The 25309-nt window shown below is 45.6% G+C and overlaps 11 protein-coding genes across 11 annotated transcripts; 9 read left to right on the forward strand and 2 right to left on the reverse strand.

Annotated features, from left to right (window-relative positions):
* Nucleotides 1–975: 975 nt before the first annotated feature.
* N7483_003952 (cytochrome P450) lies at nt 976–2754 on the reverse strand (the record flags this gene model as incomplete). Its single annotated transcript, XM_057087389.1, has 5 exons — nt 976–1110; nt 1167–1925; nt 1982–2100; nt 2154–2397; nt 2458–2754. The coding sequence occupies 5 exons, from the start codon at nt 2752–2754 to the stop codon at nt 976–978; spliced, it is 1554 nt and encodes a 517-aa protein (XP_056947218.1).
* Nucleotides 2755–4431: 1677 nt separating this feature from the next.
* N7483_003953 (uncharacterized protein) lies at nt 4432–4645 on the forward strand (the record flags this gene model as incomplete). The annotated part of the gene is given in 2 exon segments (XM_057087390.1): nt 4432–4605; nt 4625–4645. 2 exon segments carry the CDS (start codon nt 4432–4434, stop codon nt 4643–4645), a joined length of 195 nt encoding a protein of 64 aa, XP_056947219.1.
* Nucleotides 4646–4707: 62 nt separating this feature from the next.
* Nucleotides 4708–5669, forward strand: N7483_003954 (uncharacterized protein; the record flags this gene model as incomplete). Its single annotated transcript, XM_057087391.1, has 4 exons — nt 4708–5044; nt 5093–5210; nt 5268–5335; nt 5404–5669. 4 exons carry the CDS (start codon nt 4708–4710, stop codon nt 5667–5669), a joined length of 789 nt encoding a protein of 262 aa, XP_056947220.1.
* A 3820-nt stretch (nt 5670–9489) lies between these two features.
* On the forward strand, nt 9490–10461 carry N7483_003955 (ankyrin repeat domain-containing protein; the record flags this gene model as incomplete). Its single annotated transcript, XM_057087392.1, has 2 exons — nt 9490–9499; nt 9557–10461. The coding sequence occupies 2 exons, from the start codon at nt 9490–9492 to the stop codon at nt 10459–10461; spliced, it is 915 nt and encodes a 304-aa protein (XP_056947221.1).
* A 2961-nt stretch (nt 10462–13422) lies between these two features.
* rrg9 (mitochondrial ribosome assembly protein RRG9) lies at nt 13423–14247 on the forward strand (the record flags this gene model as incomplete). Its single annotated transcript, XM_057087393.1, has 1 exon — nt 13423–14247. One exon carries the CDS (start codon nt 13423–13425, stop codon nt 14245–14247), a length of 825 nt encoding a protein of 274 aa, XP_056947222.1.
* Nucleotides 14248–14847: 600 nt separating this feature from the next.
* Nucleotides 14848–17435, forward strand: N7483_003957 (putative intracellular protein transport protein (Sat1); the record flags this gene model as incomplete). Its single annotated transcript, XM_057087394.1, has 3 exons — nt 14848–15388; nt 15450–16502; nt 16555–17435. The coding sequence occupies 3 exons, from the start codon at nt 14848–14850 to the stop codon at nt 17433–17435; spliced, it is 2475 nt and encodes an 824-aa protein (XP_056947223.1).
* A 350-nt stretch (nt 17436–17785) lies between these two features.
* Nucleotides 17786–18229, reverse strand: N7483_003958 (uncharacterized protein; the record flags this gene model as incomplete). The annotated part of the gene is made up of 2 exons (XM_057087395.1): nt 17786–17937; nt 17965–18229. 2 exons carry the CDS (start codon nt 18227–18229, stop codon nt 17786–17788), a joined length of 417 nt encoding a protein of 138 aa, XP_056947224.1.
* Nucleotides 18230–19305: 1076 nt separating this feature from the next.
* On the forward strand, nt 19306–20336 carry N7483_003959 (uncharacterized protein; the record flags this gene model as incomplete). Its single annotated transcript, XM_057087396.1, has 2 exons — nt 19306–19512; nt 19569–20336. The coding sequence occupies 2 exons, from the start codon at nt 19306–19308 to the stop codon at nt 20334–20336; spliced, it is 975 nt and encodes a 324-aa protein (XP_056947225.1).
* Nucleotides 20337–20768: 432 nt separating this feature from the next.
* Nucleotides 20769–21236, forward strand: N7483_003960 (CMD-domain-containing protein; the record flags this gene model as incomplete). The annotated part of the gene is made up of 1 exon (XM_057087397.1): nt 20769–21236. One exon carries the CDS (start codon nt 20769–20771, stop codon nt 21234–21236), a length of 468 nt encoding a protein of 155 aa, XP_056947226.1.
* A 796-nt stretch (nt 21237–22032) lies between these two features.
* Nucleotides 22033–23024, forward strand: N7483_003961 (Mob1/phocein family protein; the record flags this gene model as incomplete). Its single annotated transcript, XM_057087398.1, has 3 exons — nt 22033–22429; nt 22494–22721; nt 22783–23024. The coding sequence occupies 3 exons, from the start codon at nt 22033–22035 to the stop codon at nt 23022–23024; spliced, it is 867 nt and encodes a 288-aa protein (XP_056947227.1).
* Nucleotides 23025–23727: 703 nt separating this feature from the next.
* N7483_003962 (F1F0 ATP synthase subunit 5) lies at nt 23728–24751 on the forward strand (the record flags this gene model as incomplete). The annotated part of the gene is made up of 4 exons (XM_057087399.1): nt 23728–23889; nt 24095–24409; nt 24490–24579; nt 24638–24751. 4 exons carry the CDS (start codon nt 23728–23730, stop codon nt 24749–24751), a joined length of 681 nt encoding a protein of 226 aa, XP_056947228.1.
* Nucleotides 24752–25309: the final 558 nt, after the last annotated feature.

Here is a 25309-nt window from a genome sequence, read left to right on the forward strand (position 1 = left end):
TCCATCCTCATACATCCTTATCCATCAGTTCCTCCATCATCTTTCCAGCCATAACTCGACCATATCACAACAAAAATTCGTTGTCACCTTTGATATGTCAGTCTGGCAGGTTTTGTTTGTCCTTTTTGTTCAAACAAAATATCATCACGTCTGGAGGCAGGCCAAAGACGGACAGTCCAAGGGACAGAAGAAGCGGGCGAAGGACAAGCGTCGCTGGGAGCGACAGGAGGTGAGTCCATCCCCATTGGAACCCATGATAACTGCAGCATTACATGGCAACGGTTTTTCAATTGCTTGATTCAATTTTCTGGGTTTTATGCTTGATGAATGTTTGCGCAAATCGATGTATTGTGTTATGTTGTCTTGAAAGAACGCTAATATCAAGATAGAGACGCAATGATGATAGACGGTCCCAACGGCTGTTGTTGAAGTTAGCAACAACAGCAAGAACAACCAGGAGTCTGCGGTAGAGCCGACAGTGGCTCCAAAGAAAAAGAGAAGCAAGAAGAAGAAGGCCCCGACGGTGCCGGTGCCGGTGGGAACCGAGACCTCCCTGGGGGGGCACTTGGTTGTCGGTAAGTTCCAATACTAAACCAGTTGCCCATGGCTACAGGATGAGAAGCTAATACAAAAATCTTTCCAGCGCCAAGTTCGGCATAGCCGATGTGTTTTCTTTTTCTTTTTTCTTTTCGAAAAAATCACAAAAATATGCCGCCGTACCGGACTGTCGCGTACAGCCTCTCAGATATCACGATAAACACTCAAGTACTCCAGTTCGAATATTCCTGTCACAATATATAGTACTTCGGGAGATTTGACTTGCTCACAAAAGCACTTGAGATAGAATTTATATACATCATCACTCTCTGGCTATAGACACTGTGCAATTCAAGTTCCTCCAAATTGAATATTTTTCGGCTTTGCCTCTGACTCTAGACAAAAAACTTGACTAGGCCAAAACATGAAGGATAGATTTTAGAGAAGACAAGAAATCTCAGTAACCTTCTGGTCCTGGTCCCGGCGCTCCATCAGGCGAACAGGAACATCAGTCTGTCGCAAAAACCACGAATTGGTAACCTGCCACTGGTGGTCAAGGCTCGGAAGCTCCATCTAAAGAGAATATTAGCCAGAATGTACAGGCATATTGCATTGAAAGAAACACTCACATCAAAGGTACTGAACAGAGTCGCAATGAGCTTAAAGCTCTCCAACTGCGACATGTGTCGTCCCAAACAAGTCCGCGATCCAGCACCAAATGTAAAATCGGTACTCTTCATCTTCTTAAATCGCGCTTGATACGTCTCGTCGGACTCTTCAGAACCCTGTAACCAGCGCTCAGGGATAAACTCCTCCGTATTGGCTCCAAACACTGTCTCGTTCCGATTAATGACCCACGGATTCATTCCAACAATGGTTCCCTCTGGTACAAACCGGCCGTCAGGAAGAGTCAGGCCACCCTTGGGAACGACGCGTTCTAGTATAAGTCCAACGCCGGGGTGAACGCGCATAGCCTCGCGCATGACGGCTTCCAGGTACTCCAGTCCTTGAATGTCTTTCCATTTCGCGGGTAAAGAGAGATTCGCTGCGCGAAGTTCGGCGCAGAGCTTTTTGTAGACGGCGGGTTTCTTGAGAACGTGGAAGATTGTGGCGCAAATGGTGCTTCCAGTGGAATCGCTGCCCGCGAGAACGTTGGAGAGGAGCCACAAAATGACGACGTTGTCATCCACAAGCTCGGGGTTCTTCTCTTTGATTTCCAGGAACTTCGATAAAAAGTCAACCTTTGGGACTGCGTTTTTGCTGCGCTCTTGGTAGCGCTCTTGGAGTTTCTCTAGACTGAAGATATTGGCCCAGACAAAGGTTGGTGGTCCGATGCGCATGATTGGGTTCTTATCAAGGAGCAAATCCAACAATGGGATTTGACATATCTGTGCCAGAGGTTAATTCGTCTCACCTTTGGGGTGTTTGACGACTTATAGCATACCGAAGAAAAATAGTCAAGTGTTTGATTGGATCTTCCCAAAAATCCCTTATAGTCACTACCAGCCTCAAGGATGCCCAAATCTTGTGAGAATGTGGCTTGACTCATAGCATCCCATGCAACTAAAATCCAATTAGTAGTTTCTCAATAATTTGAATGATATTTCAATACTTACAAAAGTTACACCAGTCTGACATTTCACACAGCTTGTCAGGATGGACGAAATTGATACGCAGCTTTTCGAGAAAGAGCTCAATGGTGATATCCACATTATGCTCAGCTTCTTGAACTCTGCTCATAGAGTACAGACTATTGATAGGACGAATAAAAGTCGAGTGCCACTTTTCATCCTGCGTAGAGAAGAGGTTCTTCAAGCGAAGTCCTGAGACAACGACATCATTCACATTGTACATATCACTCTAGGAATGATGTTAGAAATTGAAGATCATACTTTTGACATCTGGAGTAAGCCAATTTACCTTCAGCCATGGACTCTTAGTGTTATACACTTGTCCGATCAAGTTCGGATCAGAAAGACTGAGCATTTTGGGTCCCATTCGAACGGCGGATCCATATTTGCGGTGCAGCGCATTCTGTGTGATATCACAACGTCCTTTATAGACATCTCGCATCCGCCAAATATTGGTGAAACCAGTCGCAGCAGGGCCAGGAAATGATTTCAATGGGGAGCGGATGTAATTCCACAGAAACCGAGAGACAAAAATGATTGATACCGTCAAGGCGACATATGTTGCGAAGTCTGATAGCGCAATCATGATGGTAGTTGATAATCCCACGCTCTACACTATGTTCTACGATCAAGAGGGGGGACCCCAGTCAATGTGAACATGGGTCTTTATTTCTACTCTCTTCTCTCCACTTAGGGGGAAATTATTTCCTGGAGGCGCCCACTCATTGTCTTTCTGATCGTTAGCCCCACTAAGGAGAGGGGTTCAGGAGGTCTATTCTGCAGATTTCGCACGGACAAGGAGAGAGTTACCACATTTTTGGGTAAATGCAGGACTCACGTACTCCACAGTTTCCAGGAGCTTGAATAAATTGTCAGCAGTTCCAAGTTTCTATATGGGGTATAGAGTGTAGAGCAAAGACCCAGGCCTTTCATTGCCACTGGCAGTGCAGCGCTAAAGAAATGAGGGGGTTTATAAGTCACAACAATGGAAATCTCCATATTGTATCATTGGCTCCCTTGCTTCAATTTATTATCTGAGCAGGTGGAGAGAAGACAGCCGAAGTGTTTCAAACCATTATGAAGCAATCCTCTCATTGGTCAATTCATCAGGTTGTATGTGATATATCACATCTTTCTGCATGATTTCTGCATGATGCCAAGTTACAACTACCAAACCGGGGGATTTTTGAGTTCAATGAGTGGAGAGAAGTGGAGAACCCCGGAGATTTTATCCATAATACAATGGGTGAGAGAGGTATCATCATCATGTATCATGTGTAAAAAGAAAGGTCGTACGGAATCTGATAATCCATCCATTATTGGTTCGAGTTGCTTTTCTTCAACATTGATGCTTTTCGCCAACATTGAGATATGCATTGACTTCAATTGGGTTTGAAATGTATAAAGTCTGAGAGGAGAAAGTTGAGACTCGACCCCATGCTGATCTTGTAACTCTTGCAGGTTTTTACGCATGAAGAACCAATCATAAGCCTTTGTTCAATGCATGTACGTAAAACGCCATATGGTGATGGAATAACCCCGAGCACTATGCAAGGCTTAGGAACATCAGAAGAGAATCCGGGATATGCTCGCTGCTTGTTTGGAGGTGATCACCACTGACAAGTCATCCACCCCGGCTCCTCCGTTGCAGATCACCTCTCGTTCTCCTACGGGCCGATGTGCGATATATCAAATCTTAGTCCCCCCAAAAAACTATTGGTACTAGTTGGAGCTTAAAATCATGATTTCTTCGAGTGTGACTAATATAGACAGGGATTACTTTGATAGCTCAATCGCATGCTTGTGATAGAAGGTCGTCAAAGGGTATTTGTTCAGTAGATCATTCAATTTTAGTAAAAAGCGTTACCCGTCTACCGGGAAATTGAAGATGCAAGGTTGTACTGCTGCGCGGCATAAGGAGTAGGGAGGAGAGACAAAATCCCCTATGGTGTTCTGATTGGTCGCATAATAGGATTGGAGAATGGATTTGGAAATGACTATCAATAATTCACATGCGTTCTTTGATTTTTATTGTAAAGAAAAGATCTCAGAGTGTTTGGATGATGATCAGCTCGAGGACTTACATCCATGCGAGGTCACATTATGCTCAAGTGCACGGCTACGGACTCGGAGTATTTAATTCATATCTCCCATATGTTTTTACTTGATTTCAAGGGTGATCTTCACATTCGTTTTACCGTATCCCTTGTCCGTTCGTTTTACTCTCTTTCGTCCTAATTGACAGCACCTCTGTTGAAGCATCATGGCTTCAGGATCTGCTGCAGTGGATGCCCAGAACCAGGGCCCAACCATTCTAGCATCATGTTGGGTCTTGGTTACTCTTCCCACCATCATGGTTGGACTGCGGATTTGGTGCAAAGTTGGTCTTAGCGGCCGAGGATTCGGATTAGATGATGCGATCATCTGTTTTGCATTGGTATGTTCCAAGTACTCAGAAGAGACGAGAGACTCAGTAGGCTGACACGAATTTAAGGCCCTGCTCTTTGTTTATACAGGCCTTATTACCAAGGCTATCCAAATGGGGGTCGTTGGCCGGCACGTATTTGCTATTGAAGACACGGATGCTATACCTCCAGCACTCAAGCGTGTCTACATCAGCTATGTGATCATCATCATTGGTTGTGTGGCAAGCAAGACGTCTTTTGCATTTACCATGATGCGTATTGTAACTAAGACATGGATGAAAGCGTTGCTGTGGGTTATTATCGTCACCATGAACGCTATCATGTGGCTCTGCGCTATCTGTTACTTGGCTCAATGTCAACCTGCTGCTGCCCTGTGGGATGCTAGTCTCTTGGCTACAGCAAAGTGCTGGCCGACCAACGTCTTTGAGACCATTGCTCTTGTCGCGGGTGGTGAGTATATTGCTTTCAACAAAAAGATACGATTCTGACCTCGTATAGCATATTCGGGATGTATGGATTTCATACTCGCTCTGCTCCCCTGGGTTGTTCTTTGGGGACTTGAGATGAAGAAGCGAGAGAAAATCGGTATTGCTCTAGCTATGAGCATGGGTATTGTGTAAGTTGCACCTATATTTCGGGCAAAAGCAACGAGTGCTAACCGATCATTTTCCAGTGCTTCCGTTGCCGCGTTTATCAAAACCTCCAAGCTTGTGAATGTTTCCCAAGTCCAAGATTTTACTTGTAAGTCTCACTTTTGACTTTGCATACCATTTTTGGGGGAAATGAACTTGAAACTTACTTGAAATCAGGGTATTGCTCCAGTATCACTATTTGGGCCGCTGCCGAAACCGGTCTTACCATCATCGCCGCCTCGATTCCCTCCCTTCGTATCCTGTTCGTACGCATCCGATCCAGCTATGACCACACTGATGAACCAAGCACGGGCACCTATGGTGGAGAAACAATCACTATGAACGGCCGTGGGGATGATGGGAGTATTTTTGACGAGTCTGGAATCAAGACAACGGAAGAAGTCACAATTCACCGAGACGTGAGTCAGGATAGAGATGTTTAGGCCGTGACTCTAGACTCTGGGCTTTCATGCGGGAAAATCGTAATGATGCCTGCCAGCTCTTGGAAGCCAGAAATTTTCAGTTGGGACTTAGTGGTGAGACTAGTCTTGACTCTTGATCGTTTCATGTTAATTTTGGGATAATACTTCTCGATGGCCTTCGGTCAACAAGGAGACCTAGTCTATTTTTCCATTCCTGTACCATCATATTCTATGTGAGTTTCTAATGAGAGGGACGAGGGTAAGCTTTGATCGACCGATCTTCAAAATGGCCGTCTGAAAATAATGACTGTTAATTGATACACACTTGAGTTTTGTAAAGAGGGTCTGAAAACAAAGATAATTGAGAGTAATTTGATTGATCATATCCTCTCTCCGCCTTTCAATGAAGGGATAAACGCGGTCGCGTTGATCATTGTATGTCAAGAAGGAATGCTGAAAAGCTTGATCTTCCCGTGCTTTTTACTATACTGTTTGGTGAGTTCTTTGACAGCACTCGAGTTGACTTTTGCGATGGAACATCATACTCAATGCTAGCAAAAAAGCATCATCTCTTTCTGCGCAAGGCACATCTCGCAACCTCACTATGAAAGTGTAGAAACAAATTTCCAACTGACTTGTGTCTGTGTAAGGTAGCTCAGATGCTATCACGCTGGGAGATATTGTCCAAATTCTGTTGACCTGAGAGTCTTATCTTTCTGGAAAAAGAGGATGTTCAGATGAATCGCGCAATCAGCGGAATTGATCTCAGGGTGGGTCTAGTCGAAGGAGATGTTGAAATTAGAACATCCTTGAACTTGCAAGTGGACCTGGTCCATATTGCTATCAATAGATTTTAATTTCGAATTAATCTGAAGATCACCGTGCGGGAGTGGAAATTTTGCACATGGGGATCTTTAATTAGACAAGCTTCAAGTTGAAGCTACTATTCCCAATTCGACATCTGGAGTAGATTTCAAATGAGGAGTTTCGATGCGACAATGCGACTCGGATCCATGGATGCTCGATTATCAGCCCCAGGTCCCCACTGGGGGTGTTTCCCCACATGCATTGTTTACAATATCATCAATGATATCACACATTGGAGGTACAAACTGTGTAGTCAGTGGTATATCAGCTCGACTGCTCAAATGCCACTTGCAGGCGTTGATATTCGAATGTTTGATATTTACTACTTAATGTACCGAGCAACAGGATACTCACTATCAACTTAGAATAGTATAGTTCTCGCCCTATGCATCTGAAGATCCCTGCATGACTAATTGTTGTTTTCTTGCCTAGATAGGAGTGGGGGCGATAGTGCTTCATTTCCTATTGAAGAAAATAGATTTTAGTATGGTGCACGGTTCATTCCGTGAGGGTTCCGTAGCTTTTTTTAGACTGCCAACATCTTTGTAATATCTGGGCTTAATTTTTGAAGTTACCCCTTTTCTTTGGTCCAGCCGGTTAGGTCAATCATGATGGATATCATAATCGCGCTAGAGTTTCCTGCAGGTGATACCTACCACCTGGGCAGGGGTTTACACTATCTGACCCACATCTGATCCATTTACCTCATTATTTCGTCACCGGTATATCGTTCAAAATGTTAAGCTTGAACTATTGACATTAGATCTTCAAACACTCCTAGAACAAACTTGAATTCAGTGGTATTTCAATCATTTCATCCGCACGTGCGTGGAGCTAGCTCACAAAGATTAAATTGAAGACACTCGGAGTATACCGATGTAACTGAAGAAATGGAAAAGGCTAAAATGAATCCTCCAGGAGCCCTATTCTTCGAGCTTGAATCCTCTTGTTCAAAATTTACTAGCGGTTGTATTGGGTTGGAAGGGCCACTAGCGTGCAGATTGAAAGGGGCACTTGAACTTCGGCTCGGCTAATGGTTCGAGCGAGATCATGATACACTGATTCCAAGGTTTGCTATACATAGACAAATGTGACTTCAAGTTTTGAAATAATAGGAGTAATAAACATTCTTGATGTCTGCTAATAATTGCTGATGAGATCAGATGTCTATGTAACTACTCAAGTGCTCAGATTCAAGTTTCGAACTTTTTTAACTTCTATCTGATATTGCACATGTGGGGGTGGCTTTGTGTATTAATATAGAAACAGGACTCTTGAGGAACTCGGATGTTGTCCACATACTAGAACATAGCGGTCAACTGAACACTTGAAGTTCATCTTAACAGAATAGGAAAACAAGATGCAATTCAGGAACTTGAATGCGTTACTAGCTACAGCCATGAACTAGTAGTAAATCCTACAGATGCATGGCCAGGGGTAGTTTCAATGTTCAAGATCCTCATATGCATACTTCTACTAGTATATTTCGATCGACCTATGATAATCAACAGATTCCACGCTAAAGCACCTATCCCTGTACATGCAGACGCCCAAAAGTTGTTGGCAACTTGAAACTACTGCCCGATAATATCTTCCGGCGACCAGGATTACCATAGCTATGGTACCAGTAGGGAGTATTAGGCCTGAGTAAGCCGGGGACCCCGTCTTCCTTAGCGTGCCCACCACTCATATGTCTCCATAAAATCAAGAGGTTGATCCTGGAGCAGATCAAGTTCCTTTCTTTCTCCATAGAAGAAGCGTCGAATTTTCCTTGCGTTTCAGAATCTGAGACGGTAGCGTGCCAAAACTTGAACTTTCTCCACTCGTATCTTTTTTTGGAGGTGGGGATCAAATCGTGACAGGTGGCCGGCACGTCTCAGTATGCTGACCGTTTTGATGCATAGTGCTGACAATGCAGCCAGATCAGGAAACCAGGATGTTATTTAGCTGCAGTAACAGGGGTTTTCTTTAGGGCGCCCCACAACGTGTATCTTGGAGGCTCTCTGACCAATTCAACCAATGCTTATTCTTTAATATTATGCATGAATGAATATCTTCTAAACTACAATGGGAGAAAAAAAAGATAAGCTAATTTCCCGCGCAATAACCTCATTCGTATTAGTGTTGTGGATCAAATAAATATGGCCTAAATATGGCCTAAATAAAGAGACGGGATGAAAAGTTGGAGTAGTTCTCCCTTTTACTGGGAATTCAAATGTTATTTCGGAACGTCACTTCCATTCAACTAATAGGAATTGGCCCCGGGGCCAAAAAGCTTCAAGAAAAAGGAACTAGCCCCTGTAGAGATGACCCACTTCTTATGATCATGATTCATGAAATCCTCAGGCGAGTTTTTTTCACTATGGAAGGTATTTTCTGCAGAGAATAATATCTGAAGGATTCAACCAACCCACTTTACGCGGCCTGTGCCCCTCTTCCACTATTTTCATAGGAGTCTTTCACCGACTCAAACCCGTTCAGGACTGGGGGCGCATTAGTCCAAATGGGGCGTAAATGCGGACACTCAGTAGTGTCGAAGGTCCCCGGTGCTAAAAGAAACTGCAATTATTTCTAGGCTTTTTAAACTCTTTTCGGTATGCCTGAGGTAAATCCGTTGATCTCGCTCCACTTGATACGAAAGTTTTGTAGAATACGCATTTCGCCACGGGGGCCACTATGTTTCATTTGCTTGAACTTCCTATAAGCTAGAACTTGAATGGGATGATGCTCGTGTGTTTTGTGGAGGTTCATTCTTATATAACTACGCTTAGCCTGCATCTTTTCACTCCCTCAGAAAATTATACCAGGATCGACTCCTTTACTCACAGTGCTTTTAAGGTATAACTATTTTATACCTTGTACATTTTTATACCCCACGCTGCGCGTTAAAGGGTATTTCATACAATAATATTCTTAATACACGACACTTCCTTCCAAAGCATTTTTGTGACGAAAAGGATCGATACCATACACAATGTCTAACTGTGAGTTTCCCCTCCTAACCACACTAAGTCAAGAGCTCAAACTGACCATCCTTTCAGCTGCTCGTTCATCTGGCTCTATGCCTGAGGGTACCAAGAGACGCCGTCGTTCTCCTAATGAACTGGTCTGGACTCAGCCTCGTACAATCTCACCTGCTCTCCACACAAATGCTCGCTCATTATCAGCTCGTGCATCTCCCGACGTGTCAATGAAGAACAACAACACATCACAACGGAAGCAGCCGCAACCGAACTTCACTGGGTTATTAAGTCCCTGCAGTCAGCCCAAGGATATCCACGAGATGCAAGATTGGAAGATGAACACCGATTTCCTCGACTTCGCCGCCCCCACTGATGACGTTATGGTTCAAAATCTCTTTATGTCCGATGAAAGCCTCTTCTCAACCCCTCAATCTATGGATTCTCACTCCTTCTCGATGGGCGGCATGGACCCGAATTTTATGGATAATCAGGTCACTGGTATGTTCCATGGTATGGAGGGATGCGACGCCACCACCATGAGTTCGGATCCTCGCATGAATGTCTCTGGTCTCAGCGGTTTCAGTGCTATCCACCTCGCGGCACACTTCGGCAAATTATCCATCATTCATCTTCTTCTCTCCGTTTGTCCCGAAGATGTGGATCTCGCTAATCACGAGGGTCAAACCCCTCTACACATCGCAGCCTCTGAAGGTCACATCGAGTTGATTCCCGAGCTGCTTCGTTCTGGAGCCAACGCTCTTCTACAAGATGCTAATGGCCGTACTGCTTTACATCTGGCTGTACTAAAGGGCCATTACGATATTATTCGCATGCTACTGGATGACCAACAGGGTCAAGCTATGGTTCGCATTCCTGATAGCGCTGGGAGGACACCTTTACATCAGGCTGTCATGCAAGAGTCTGGACAAGCCGTTCGATTAATGCTGGAAAGAGGTGCGGATCCTCGGGCACCTTTGGGCTAAAAGGATAATGGGGAAGGAAAAAAGAACTTTTTTGTACCGGGTTCTGTGTCTTACGAAACATTAAACGACCGGAGGCTTTTTTTTGCATTGTGGCTAGACGGCAACTAGATTGGCTCTTCGTTGGACTGAACAATCTCTGCTGGTCGGGTATTCTCCAGTGGAGTGGACCAAAGCCGAATCTACGCCTGTATCACCACCCATCATTTTGTAGCGATTTTTGCAGCGCAACCTTTCCATTCTTTACTTTATTTGAACCATACAGCATTTGATACACGCGAGACACCTGCATTCATGAATGAAATATACATTGCATATACAAAATTCAACTTTCTTCATTTCAATATTGTAACTTAAAATATGGATTAGCTGAGCAAATCTAGCCTAGGAGAGCAGATTAAGCTGAGAGCTGCAACATTGAAGATCAGCATTACAAAAACATAGGAACTTCCGAACGGGATGTCCGTTCGGATTCAACGCTATAATAGGAGTGAACGCCGGGATACTACACTAACACCAAGTGGACGCGATAATCTCGTCAGCCCTAGTTCTTACTAGTACCCGACAACCTTGGAATTGGGTGCACTCGGAGATGAACGACCGCTCAGATATTGGAAATTCATCTCCACTATTCAGCCCTGACCAATAAATCAGCCGCCGCTTAACGTGCCAAGTATTGTAATTACTTCGGCAATGACCAGTCGTGCTAGGGTTGATCCGCCATTTTGTCCCACTTTATTTCCCTTGATGCTATTCTTATCTTGCAAATGTGGGGGGGAGGAAAGTCTCTAATTATGGTAAAATTATTCACCTCATACCCTAGAAATCTCACTTCAGAATCTCAATTTATTTTCAAGCTGGAGTAGTTCCATGTTCTTTGAGATATCGAGTCATTCTTTGCCACGATTTGGGGTTCTCAGAATAAAGATTGGTTGATGATCATTACTATACATTAGGAACCTGCAGAGTGAGACGGACCCTTGTAGTTTATTTTATTTATTTTATGGATTTTTATTTTTTTATTTTTTTCCTGCAGACTTCACGCTAAACCGTTATCATCCAATTGAAGAAGCCAAGCGATGCGGCTGTTCAGGGTCCACAGCCTTGTCAAGCCCCCAGGCTTTCTGCTGTCAACAGCCCCCCACCGGAATCCCGTGTTCTTCCGCTTCAAGTAATTCGATTCATTTTAATTTCCAATTTCATCATAGTATGCCAAGTGCCCAGGTGATCGGCATCGTATCAATATCCTTCGATCGCCTTGACCGTCACTCTGAAGATAATATACATTTCCCCGGCTTCCTGGGATTAAGGCCACCAGCCCTATAGTTGCCGAGACGAGACTGTGGTGACCTGAATGAAGGTTTTGTTGACGGTCTGGGCCGCCGTTCACGGAGTACTCGAGCACTTCTCCGAATGCCGACAGGGATTCACTCCTTCAAGTTGGAGTCACTACTATCAAGTTGGTATCAGGTGATGTGTCCGCTCGAGCCCACAATGTGGCTGCACTGTGATGGGCGCCGTTTGTTCAATATTCGTTGAATTTCCGCATTGAAGGCCTAATTTGGTAACGTATATGATGCCAAATGGATGGTTATCTGCATCATGAGTCCCTCGGGCCCGAGCCGGTTTACTCACTATCTAACTTACGTCGGTGTCCAATTTTTACGCGTAGCACTTCGGGCCTACTAGTGATTCCTTCAAAGTTGGGAATTGTAGTGACAGATGCCATTTAAGTATTAAATGACATCAATATTAAAGATAGGACTAAGTAAAGAAAGCCAAGAACCTCAAACTCGTACGTCATAGCATGCGATGATCATTCACCACAAAGATGCTTATCTGCCCTGTGCTTCAAATGGAACTTTTTTGAAACAAAAAAAAACAATTATGTTGCCATCTTTAGCACTGGGGCTTTGAAACAAGCTCATGCATTGAACTTATCTGGGCCTGGAAATAGTTCGTTGATCTGTCGTGCTCCCACGAACCGCCCCCACGGGGAACATCCGAGTCGAACACAACCTTGGAAGGTTGCGCAGTGTACACGTACTCTGAATCTGAAGGAATTGTTGCCACCTGGGCATATCGTGGGGGATTTACGTGTTGAAACAAGCTATTTTCCAGATTTTTAAGTGTACCCCACGTCTTGATCTTGATTCAGATAAGGTTAACAAATCATTGTCGCCTGAAACGAACTTATGGTGGCATTTTTATCGTTCGCCCCGGGGGCGAGGACTACGTGGATTCTAGAAGGTCAAGATTTCTTCATACTAGTACGTAGTGGGAAATATTCTCAGATCGCCACTCGGATATCTCGGAATTGATATACGCTGTTTCGACAATAACTGACGAAGCTTATGTGAGTCTTCGAAGTTTCTGAAGCCCATGCTTGAAGGCTTGCATTTTCTATACTAGGTAGTAGATGCATGTGTATCTGCAGGGGTAGAATTATCCCTTTATCTATACTTTAATCTAATTTAATTCCATTCGATTTGCTACATCATTGGGATCAAAGGTCTATACTAGTGAAAGAAAAAAAAATTAGATACGTACTAGTACTAGCTAATAGGTACTAGTAGTAAACATGGATAACTTGAAAGTTGGGATCAAAAGTTCAATACTACTCGGGATGATATATATTCACATTTCAAATTCAAGTTGCTAGTACTACCAGTTGACTACTCGTAACTTGAAAAGTACAGAAGAGCAACCTTGGGAGTTTACAACTTGGAGTACTTGGGTTGAAGACATGATAGTATTAAATAATAACATCGAATATCCTAACTTTGAGATCTATACTAATACATAATGGGTGTTGACGTTGATTCAACCATGGGACGCGTGGAACTCTGATTGGATTGACACCTAATATTGTAGGCCACATTTCTGTTATCTTATCGGTCAATTGCCTGCGCTTTTTTATCTGCGCGCGTTCTCCTTTACATCATGACAATAACTCCTCCCATCATGGCCTCCAAATGTGCAGCTCCAGCTAGCTTAGCACTACCGACAGTGCTTCGTGGAATCTTGCGCTCGAATTTCACCCAAATCCAGCGCCCTTCCCCTTTAATTGCTTGTCACCGCCGACCATACCAACCTAGGTCATTCAGCTCGACCACTGCGTTTTATCACGACCCGAAACAACATGTAGCACCTGAACAAAAAGGAAGCTCTGCTACTAAGTCTTCCAACGATATAATTGAAACTCTTGTCGATTCCAGTTCACACTCATCCGATTCCCCCAAGCGCCCATCAAACAAACCCAAAAAATTCGACGGCGCAACAAAAAAGACCTACGATCGCAAATATTCCAAAAGCTCGGACAAGAAGAATCAATTTCATCCAAAGACAAAAAAGTTTGAGCACTGGCAAATTCAGAAAGACGCTCTTGACAAGAAATTCCCCGACGGCTGGAATCCTCAAAAGAAGTTGTCTCCTGATGCCATGGATGGAATCCGTCAGCTTCATGCAAGTGCTCCTGAGAAATTCACCACCGCTGTGCTGTCCAAAGAATTCAAGGTTTCACCTGAATCAATCCGCCGCATCTTGAAGAGCAAATGGAAGCCATCTGGCGATGAGATGGAGAGTCGACGCAAACGATGGGAAAAGAGACATGAGAGGATCTGGAGTCATATGGCCGAGCTTGGACTTCGACCAATGACGAAATCCTCCCAATCTTTGTCTGATTCTAGAAAGTTATATCAGGAAGATAAGAAGAAGGACCAAGAGGGTTCTGATGCAAAGGAAGAGCAAGGCGATAAGCCCGAGGAAGGCAAGGAAGACAAGCAATAGCGAAAGCCTGCTTCTTGTTCTGGGGAATTTTCAATTCCTGGACCTTCCTGCGCGTTAGCAGATGAAACAAAATGTATTATAATAATTCTCTGGTCATGGTTCCGGCGTTTTGATCCTTATAAACCAAACGTTCTCTCCCATAGAAACTATGACGAATACCATGTATTTGAAACGATCCACGTCTCCAGGGCTGCTATTATGTTAATTCCTACACTTATTAAAATTCATGCCATAAGGAGACATTCAAACTACATGCATATAAATTTCTGAAATTCGAGCGTTGTCTAGTATATAGAGCTATACTGAATGCTCAAATGGGCAATATGGTGCAAACTTGACTCCCGTAGCTCGAGCTTGTGGAGGCGCCGTCACGCAACTCCCTGATCTCCGCCTCGGCACGTACCTCTCTGCACCTCGACCTTGCGTCGGTCGATTACCATGGCCTTTTCAACATGATCTCCCTCGAATGTCGACATTGCTATTTACGCATCGCTTAGGTCGCCTGTGACTTTCGACGTCAATTTCTTGGACTCGCAACGGCGTTAAAGATCTGCCTTACAGCCCACAGCTGCCGATCCCCCATGCTGACACGGAGCCGCCATGCCGTCGAATATCCAGGTCTTCGTTAAGTGGAAGGACCAAACAATCTTTGCAGGCGAGAATGTGGAATGCGTTATCACATTCAAGAATGTAGCAAAGACCCAATCTGATGCCAACTTTGGAGGCGAGGGCCATCAGCGGAAGGCGTCTCGAGTCGCGAACCATGTTAGCAGCAATAACAATGACTCGTTCTTTGGATTCAAGTCATCGCAGGGTCTATTCTCTGGTCGCCGCTCATACTCCATCGGATCCCCGCGAAGACCTGCCAACCATCGCACTGTCTCCTCCCTGAGCTCCCCGCTCGGCACCTCTCATAGCTTCCCGCCCGCCAGCAACCCCTCCTCTACCCCCCGGAGCTGGCAACCCGGCCACAGCCATAAACGATCTGTATCTATCTTTTCCATTGATAGCGAGGGTCAGCAAGATCACTCGCCCTCGCCACACTATAACCGCAATAAGCCTGTCAGGGCTCACGGGCGATCAGCGAGTCTCCAAGTCTCTCCTAGAAGGAACGATAGCTACGATGATTCTTACAAGAAAGGTGGGCTTGTCGCGATTACGAACAAAGAAAAACCATGAACTAACATATTACCCTGGTGTAGCAGCTAGAGCACCCATGCGTGGCTTGCCACTAAGAGAATCTGACGAGTCTGCTCCCCCAAGTGATTTGAGGGTCGATACCAACAACCTTGGTCGTGAAAGCCGTGCTGGATCCACCATAAACAGCCCTGCCATTGCAAAGGAGACTCCGCGCTCTGCAAGAAGACCCCAATTGCCGTCCTTCGATTTCAAATTTCCTCCTGGCCCGAACGAAGCTCGCCCCGCCCTAACCCCCTCGCCAAAATCCGACAGAATTCCATCCCCAGCGAAAGTTTCCACGAAGGATGGATCAGTGTTAGGTCCCCCGTCCCATCAGCAACTTGCGCGAGTGATCTCAGCCACAAGTGTGAATGGGAGTAGCAGAAGCAGCGCCGAGTTTTACTCCATTAGTGATCAATCGACGGAGACATTGGCATCTGAATATACGAACTACTCAGCGCAAGGCTCGCGTGCGCCCCCTCCTCCTCGACATGGTCGACATTTCTCGACCGTTGTGGCCCCATCTAAGTCCGCAGATAGCCAGGCGCTGCTGATGGGCTATGCGCAAATTAGTGCATCTTTTACAGTTGACGGCTCGCTAGTCAACCAGTCTGTTTTTGACGAAGTGAAACGCAAGGGTGTCGTTGGTGGTCAAGCGGGCACAGGTGGACTTCCTGGACGATCGAACTCTTCTAACTCTGATCGGTCGCGTAAAGGGGGTGGCTTTTGGGGTGCGCTGAAGTGGAATGCCATTGAAGAATCCATAAATGGCTTCCTGTCAACCAATGAGCTTGATGGTCTTCGTGAAATGCGTGGCGTTGCCTCGTCACGATCGATCCCATTGCTATCCACCCCTCAGTCCCTTCTGTTCGTCGATCTACGACTGGCGCCTGGGGAAGAGCAGTCCTATTCCTTCTCCTTTTCGCTTCCCAGGGGACTCCCGGCGAGTCATAAAGGGAAAGCCATTAAGATTTCTTATAATCTAGTCATCGGTACACAGCGGCCTAGTGGCCCCAACGATGTCCAGCGAGTCAACCGCATCAATATTCCTTTTCGTGTGTACAGCGGAGTGAATGGTAAGAAGAAAGTCTGTTTCATTCTAATCTGATCCTTCTAACTTTTCATTAGATAAAGGAGATGTATTAGGGCATGACTTGATGTCTCCCTATGTGCTTTTACGTGATGAAGCGAAGGTCCAAAAGGTTGGGCCTGATACGCCTGTTATTTCTCAACCCCAAAGTTTGAGTGGGTTATGGAACTCGGCTGGTGACTTTCTCTCTTATGTGGATGAGATCCTTGAACAGCGTGCACGCTCAAACTCTCTTTTCCCACCTGGTACTCTTCCAGAGAGACGGACAAGCTATGACGGACCTCGCCAAGTGTTGTCCTGTAAGGACATTATTGATATGGCTATTCTTCGCAGCAATCAAGCTGTTCAATCTCGACGAAGTCCAAACAGATTTGAGATTGCTCGCGACGGTCGACGTATTGCGGTGGTCGTCTTGAATCGACCTGTACACAGACTTGGTGAAACCATTATTGCAACTGTGGATTTCGGCAACGCTGCCATCCCATGTTATGCTGTGCGTGCATCGTTGGAGACATCAGAGAAAGTAGTCCCTACTTTGGCTGTCCGATCAAATGCAAGTATACACAGAACTACGCGTCGCATTCATGCGTCCTTGTTTGAGAATACCCTTCATGCCACTCGTGTGGTTTTCAGCCCTGCTATCCCTGTTGCTGCCACCCCGACGATTCTCACCAGTGGAGTGACACTCGATTGGGACCTGCGCTTTGAGTTTGTCACACCAAATGCCTTAAATGAGGATGCCCAAGGACCCTCCGGAACGAAATTACTCGAGGTCGTCTCTTCTGATGACCGAGGCAAAACGTTTTCTGCAATGGAGCATTTGGGTTGTGAATCTTTTGAAATTTCCATCCCGTTGACAGTATATGGTGAAACTGTCCGTGAACACCTTCCAGAAGAAAACCAAGGACACGCCATCTAAGGTGATGTCTCTGGCTCTTTGGTGCCTGCCGTGCGGGCAGCTTCTTTTACTTGATCTAGATATTCCCCCTCATCCACTTGTGGATATGTTTGTTGCATTCTGTTATCATAAGCTGTGGCCTGGCACTACTGTCTGGTCTATGTCAAATTTTGAAAACGGTCTTACTGATTTAGCCTACTGTTGTCAAAGGCTATCAGCTCCGTTGAGATCTTAAATACATACTAGTAATTTGTCTTCATTGTCAACTACTCCACATATTACCTCCAGGGCTATGATAGTCGTAAAATCAATTAGCATGAGAAAGCAGCCGATAATTCATATCGGTGAACATCATCCTGACCTTCATTTGATCAGTGAAAGAATCTTTCTCGATTCTCGGGGTTCTCTTCCCATTCAATATCATGCGCAAATATAACCTCAACTCCCTGTTCTTCCAGACCCCTTACCATATCAATAGTCTTCTCAGCTTCTGCCTTGTCAATATGAATACAGCATACATGACCTCCCTCATCGAGTCATTCCGATATACTTTTCTCTCCTCTCAAAAGATGCCGATCATGACATGCATCCCCAGCAAGATAAACGAATTTACTCTCCTCAACGCGTGCAAGGATATTCAAATGTCCGGGAAGATGACCAGGAGCATCAACTAACAAGACACTCCCGTCATGGAAGACGTCTATCGTTCGAGGGAGAATACCATACTCCTTCCACGCTGGGCAGAAACTTGGGATCGTAGAATCTTCTTTGGGGGGGGTAAAAGATCCGATTCGAAGAATGAATGTCCTCCTCATAATCGGGATTCACTTCCATCTAGTAGACTGAAGGTTCCAGGTCCAACCACAAAGGTACTTGTATTGAATACTTTGGGGTCTCCGATATGGTCCCAGTGTATCTTAGAATTTTAGTCGATATCGAACATTGCACATGGGAAAGATCAGAGACTCATACATGTGAGAAAATAACATAGTCAATATCCGATGGTGAGAGACCTCTTTTGCTTAGACTTTGTACCACATCTGGCTCGGTGGTCAAGGGTTGACGATTTTGTATGTGGTTTTGGATGGGAATAGGATATTTGCTAGTTGGGTTACGTAGTCCTAGATCGAAGAGAAGTCTCGTTATTCTCTTAGTTTGGGGGTTGGTATGTCCGATAAGGAAGGATAATGATGGGACTGTCCTTCTTGCTGTTTCGGAGGCTGGATGTATGAAGAATCGATCTGGTAAGGTGAGATGACCTGACTGGAGAGCAGAGACTTTTACATAAACTTCAGGTTTCGTGGATTGCATCTCAATATTTCCAATGCGATGTTTAGTCTGATCCAATTTTACTGCGTGTTTCTTCTTATTTCTAGATCTGTGGATCTCCACGTTAGACCTTGATAGTGTTGCGGGGAAATAGACTCAAGACTCAAGCCCATGACGTGGGGGTTTTTGTCGTCATTTCAGTTCTTGAATTATCACTATTTATAGCTCTAAGCACCTCAGGGTTGCCTATCAGCTATTAATACTTGATTCAATGGTACCTGCTACTCGTCTCTCATGTTGTCCCCGCGGTCAAGTTGCCCACCACTACTGTTTCCTGCCCCACACACTACCATTCGTCTGACATGTTGCTTTTTCTATGACAGAATTTGTGACAAATGTACCTTGAATGACAGTCCGGTGTAATCACAGGGTCTTGGGACGGGAAAACCAAGAGCATTGACCTACCCCTCTCTCAGGCTGTGGCAACATCCTTGCAGGTGTAAGCCATGCACCGAATCCCCGACCTGACATCATCTTCAGAAGCACTTCAATTTAGGGAAATAATACTAGTCAATAGCTGATACCTGTCTTTTCTATTCTTTTGAAGACTAAACTATACCAAATGAGTCTCGGTCATATAGACTCAGTTGGTTTTATTGGTCTAGGGGCCATGGGGATGTGGATGGTAGTTCATCTAACAGAGAAGCTACCAGCAACCACGAGAATCTACGTCTTTGATATTGTCACACCACTTATGACAGAATTATTTGAAAAATGCCCCCATAAGGTCATTCAATGCGTGAATGCAAAAGATGTCGCAGATCGTTCAGTAGGTCAACATGGGTCCAAGAGTATCTAAAACTCGACAATTTCTGACTTCTCTAGGAAATAATCTTTACAATGCTACCTGAAGGACATCATGTTAAGAAAGTATACCTCTCAGAAGATGGAATTTGCTCTGGCGATATCGCAGGAAAACTGCTCATTGATTGCTCGACCATCGACACAGCCAGTTTCCTCGAGGTGAGAGATCATATAGCAAACCTCTCCCCGTCAACATCATTCTACGACGCACCAGTCAGCGGTGGGGTTATTGGGGCTAAAAGAGGAAAAATCGCCTTTTATCTGGGTTGTGACGAAGAAAGTAATCCAGAGCTCCCGATGCTGGTAGAGTTACTATCTCTAATGGGATCTCAAGTCATTCCATGTGGAGGTCCATCTCTTGGACTCGCCGCCAAACTATCCAACAATTATCTTTCCGGTATCATAGCTATTGCCTGCTCCGAAGCAATGGATATGGGTATGCGTTCCGGGCTGGATCCCCGTGTCCTAGCTAAAGTTTATGCGGCTGGCACGGCTCAGAATACCGTCTGTGATCGGTTTTGTCCTGTCCCTGGTGTCTATCCTGAGGCACCTTCTTCAAACGGATATCGAAACGGGTTCAAGGTCCAATTGATGAAGAAGGATTTTTCGTTGGCGGTTGAAATGGCTCATAAGGTTGAAGCTGTGAATGTACTTGGTGGAGCGGGCTTGAGGATCTATGAAGGAGCCAGTGAGGATGTGCGATGTAAGGATTTAGATTCGAGGGTTGTCTTTCGCTATCTTGGTGGCATTGAAGACTGGCAAGGGGAGAAGAAGCAAAGAGAGGAATAGAACTCTTGTGATTATATCTTTCTTTCAAGTTCAAGCTTGGAATCTCTATTCTGGAGATAGTATTTGATTCAACATCCGTATCGTCTGGGAAGAGCTGATAATTGAGAGTATCTTCTCCTGCTTGTGGAATCCGGGGAGGAATATAATCAATGGTCTTTCTGCTTTTCCAACCGTTTCTTTGACTCTTCCTATTAAATAATTAGTTTAAAATCAATGTGGGGTTAAGGAACATTGTCCGTGTCCATATGTGCCCGCCAACCATGAGGTCATGGGCGACGACATGCATAACCTCGGCTATGCGTCCAATCGAAAGTAGACAGTCGATGCGTGCCTTCTTTCGATTCATATTTATCTCCAGTTCACAACACTCAATTTTTAGAGCTTCTCTCTAGCAACTCTTCCATCAAGAAACCCTTCATTAGCATTTCCACAATGTCCACCGATCCCAAGTTCAATGACCTGCACCATCAACTTTTCGAAGAAGGCCTCAAAGTCCGCCGGGCCGTTGTCGGTGAATCCTACGTCAATAAAGCACTCGAAAATGGGTCGACTGAATTCTCTCGACCGGGCCAAGAACTCATCACAGAGTGGGCGTGGGGAAATATCTGGACACGCCCGGGATTAGAACGACGGGATCGCAGCCTGCTCAATATCGGCATGCTCATGGCTCTGAATCGCGGACCGGAACTGGCGGTTCATATTCGGGGTGCTCGGAATAATGGGCTGAGTGAGCTTGAGATTCGGGAGGCTATTCTTCATGCGACAGTTTATTGTGGTGCTCCTGCTGGTGTGGATGCAATGAAGGTTGCTGAGCGGGTGTTGAATGAGATGGCGGAGAATGGGGAGATGCCGCGCGAGCTGGGGTCGAAGGTACATTTGGAGAAAGAAAAGAAGATATAGATCGTTTAAATAGGTTCAATTCAAGGACCTCTTTTTAATGCGCTCACTGGGATAATCAATATAAGAGGGACTCAAAGGCGAGATAATTATGAGAGTAATACTACTAGTCTACTACTAGAAGTAGAATTCTACCAAGGTTACTTACAACTTCTGAAGCTTTCTACAAATAGAGTCCTATGTAAGCATATATTTTTTGTATCACGTAAAATGTTAATATAGCTTAATGGCTTTCTTTTAATCTTTTATGGTGTGCAGTGTCTTTTACTATTCGATCAGTGCTCCACACAGTCCTTGGAGGTCATACACCCATATCCGTCGGGTGTACATACCTACTCTTAATGCCCAGAGCCATTTACTCATCCTAAAACTAAATAAATAAAAATCCCCTAAATCTCATATCACAATTATCGCGCAACTAAATTTGCTCTTCTCAAATATTAATCAATTCTATCATCTCTATAGTAGAAATTAACCTGACGTAGTTTACATGGGTAACTGGGGCAACGCGCGGCGCATCCATGGATCTCCCAATCCACTATCATCAAAGTGGTGGAGCACTTGGCAGCTGAGCCCGATAGCACTTCTTTCCCTTGCTCTTACTCACGCATCGTCGATCGTTGTCTCAAAATTTTGGTGTCGCAAATTCTTCAAAGTTCATTAACCTGACGTACTAGGTGAGGCATGTCTTATCTCATTCCCTAGGAACACCAGCTGACTATTTTGACGTTGGAATGTAGGCACGTCGCGATCAGCACCCCGCCGCAAATAACACCAAGGGATTCTGCCCTCATTGAAGATGTCTTCATTAATCACCACCATGTCTGTCCCCGCTCCTCCAACCCCTGTTCATTCCTCTACAGCCTCTCGCGCTTCTCAATCTTCCCCGAAGCGCTCCCCCTCTTTAAGCTTGAGCCCCTCATTCTATCAGACTACCCGTACCTCTCATGTTCCCGCTCTAGAACCTCCTTCTTATCTTTCGCCTGCTGTGCGCGCACTTAAACAAGGTTGCTTTGGACTGACTCCTCCTAGTAATGCGCGGACGAGAGCCCCCTTCAAGCCACGATCCGCCGCCAAGGGCACCAACAGCTACCAGCTGAGACAGTTCGCCGAAGCCACTCTAGGAAGCGGCAGCCTCCGCAAGGCTGTGAAGCTCCCCGAGGGCGAAGATTTGAATGAATGGCTCGCCGTCAACGGTCTGTCAAATCTTTATCCCGCTTTGGTATACACTCATGCTAATACAGCACCCTCGAATTCCAGTCGTCGACTTCTACAACCAGATCAACCTTCTCTACGGATCTTTAACCGAATTCTGTTCACCGCAGACATGCCCCGAGATGAAGGCTACCGATGAATTTGAATATCTCTGGCAGGACTCAGAGCACTTCAAGCGGCCCACCAAGATGTCTGCCCCAGAGTACATTGAGCACTTGTTGACCTGGGTGCAAGGCAACATTGACAACGAGCAGATGTTCCCCAGCCGAATTGGTACGTCTAATATAAACACATCCCTCTCAAGATACATTGCTCATTGAATATGGCATCACAGGCATGCCTTTCCCTAAAGGCTTCCCTAGTCTTCTCCGTCAGATCTTCAAGCGCCTGTACCGAGTATACGCCCATGTCTACTGCCACCATTACCCAGTAGTGGTGCACCTTGGCCTTGAGCCTCACCTTAACACTAGCTTCAAGCACTACGTCTTATTTATCGACGAACACAAATTGGCTAGCGGGAAGGATTACTGGGGGCCACTGGGCGACTTGGTGGACAGCATGTTGCGTAGCGACTGAGTGCTTGTCTCGCGATGTTTCAGTATGACGGGAATCATGGTCTTTCTTTTTTTCTGCATGAGGATCGTCTTTGCATTTAACCTTATCCTGTTGACCAGGGTTTCTGGTGGAGAGAAGGCAGGCAGGAGTCTCTATGGCGTTTTGGGCGTGAAGCATACATTACCCAGTTGATGTACTTATCCCCGGCTCACTTATCTTGGCATTTCAATTAAGCACCGAGATATTGTCATGTCGATTGTGTATTCCTTTTTTTCTCTTATGAAGTTATTAAAATAATGGCATATCTTTCGGTTTAAATTGGTATTGTGCGAGGTAGTATATCCATGGCTTTCAACTTCGGGTTGGTAGGACTACTAGCACAAAATGACTTGGGATAGTAGCATTACTATACACCAGGTAATGTGAGGACCGCATCTTTGGAGATCAACCCTTTATAATTCCGTTACTTTTATCATTCATATTCCGAGCTCTTTCTGGTGAAAAAGGAGAAATGAATCTGATAAATATGAGCCTTAGTCTGATCTGCCGTTCGGATAACAGCGAAAATCGGGCCGCTTACCTCAGCAAGCACCACGTGATACGGGAAGAAGTCGGACCTTCAACTCAACCTTCACGACGCACCCGACCGCCGCTCGCATCTACCCCCATCTCAACTCTCCTGGTCACCTCCCTCCTCCGAGGCTCTCCTCACAATCAATTCACGATGATGTCCGCTCGTGTCGCCCGCTCCGGCCTCCGTGCCGCCCAGCAGATCTCCGCGCCTCGCTCCGCCGTCATGGGTCTGCGCACCTATGCCACCCCGGCCCAGGAAGTCCGCCCTCCTGTTACCCTGTTCGGTGTTGACGGCACCTACGCCACTGCTCTGGTATGCTCTCGATTTATCCCATGATCCGGCTTGCACGATATATGTTTTTCCTCGCGACTGCGCGATCACTGCCGCCCCTCCCGTTGACCCCCTCTGTTTTCAATATCGAAAATGGAAGCTTTCACGATGGAACATATATGCATATATGCCGTGTATGCTTTTTTATACGACGATTGTCTAATTGCTTTCTGTTCCTTCCCTACAGTTCACTGCTTCCAGCAAGTCTGCTGCCCTTGACCAGACCGCCAAGGCTATCGCTGCCCTCGGCCAGACCCTGAAGGCCGACAAGAAGCTGGGTACCATCCTCGGTGCCCCCACTCTCTCCAACGCCGACAAGCAGCAGATCGTCCAGGAGCTCCAGAAGGTTGCCGGTGCCGACAAGGCCGATATCATGAAGAACTTCCTCGAGACCCTTGCCGAGAACAACCGTCTCGGTTCCCTTGAGGGTGTTTGCGAGAAGTTCGCTACCCTGATGGGTGCTTACCGCGGCGAGGTCGAGCTGAACATCACCAGCGCTCAGGTATGTTGTGCTTGCCGTTTTTTTGTTGGGATGCAATCCCGGTTTTGGTTTAAATGAACTAATGTCGATTGACCACGTAGGACCTCGATGCCAAGACCATCTCCCGTCTGGAGAAGGCCGTTTCCAAGTCCGAGTTCAGCCAGGGCAAGAAGCTCAAGGTTGTCACCAAGGTTAGTACTGTCAACAGAGTATGTCCTTTCTGGTAGAATAAGCAACTAAGATTCTTAGGTTAACCCCGACCTTGTTGGTGGCCTCATTGTCGAGATCGGTGACCGCACCATCGACCTGAGCGTCTCTTCCAAGATTGCCAAGATGAACAAGGCTCTGACCGATGCTTTGTAAATGTAAAATAACCCTTGAGATTTGTGGGGAGGATGTGGTTAGATATAGCGTCATCCCGCATGAACGGTAGCGTTTGGTGAAAGTAGAAAGGGGATATCCCATTGGATTCTCTGGCACTTTCATTTTTCGATTTGTTTCCATTATTTGTGAACCTGCACAATACACATTTTTTTACCTCATTGCTCTAACCTGGGAAGATTCCAATTTTCATCCCTCTAATAGGTATGGGACCATGCCAAAGGAGCTATCCGGATGAGTGTAGCCGGGCTAAATGCCCAATTTATTGAAACCACTCGGCTTATCTGACATCGGCTGTAAGTGTTTCATCGGGGGTCAGCAACTTGAGACGAGTAGCAAGGCACAAGATGAAACACCATGAAACAAGAGACGAAACGTGCAGTGCCATGAAATTGTAATACCCGTAAAGATGAATTACTAGATATGGCAACTGAATGTATCCATTGATGTCTTCAATACTCATTGCGGAGTACGGAGTAACCCGAGCAGATATGCAATGCCGCAACTGGGACTATGTAGACCTTCAGCCCTGGAGGGCTG

The sequence above is a fragment of the Penicillium malachiteum genome, assembly GCF_028827825.1.
Source record: "Penicillium malachiteum strain IBT 17515 chromosome Unknown utg000002l:1.0-8849297.0:1.0-8852440.0, whole genome shotgun sequence".
NCBI classification, from domain to species: domain Eukaryota; kingdom Fungi; phylum Ascomycota; class Eurotiomycetes; order Eurotiales; family Aspergillaceae; genus Penicillium; species Penicillium malachiteum.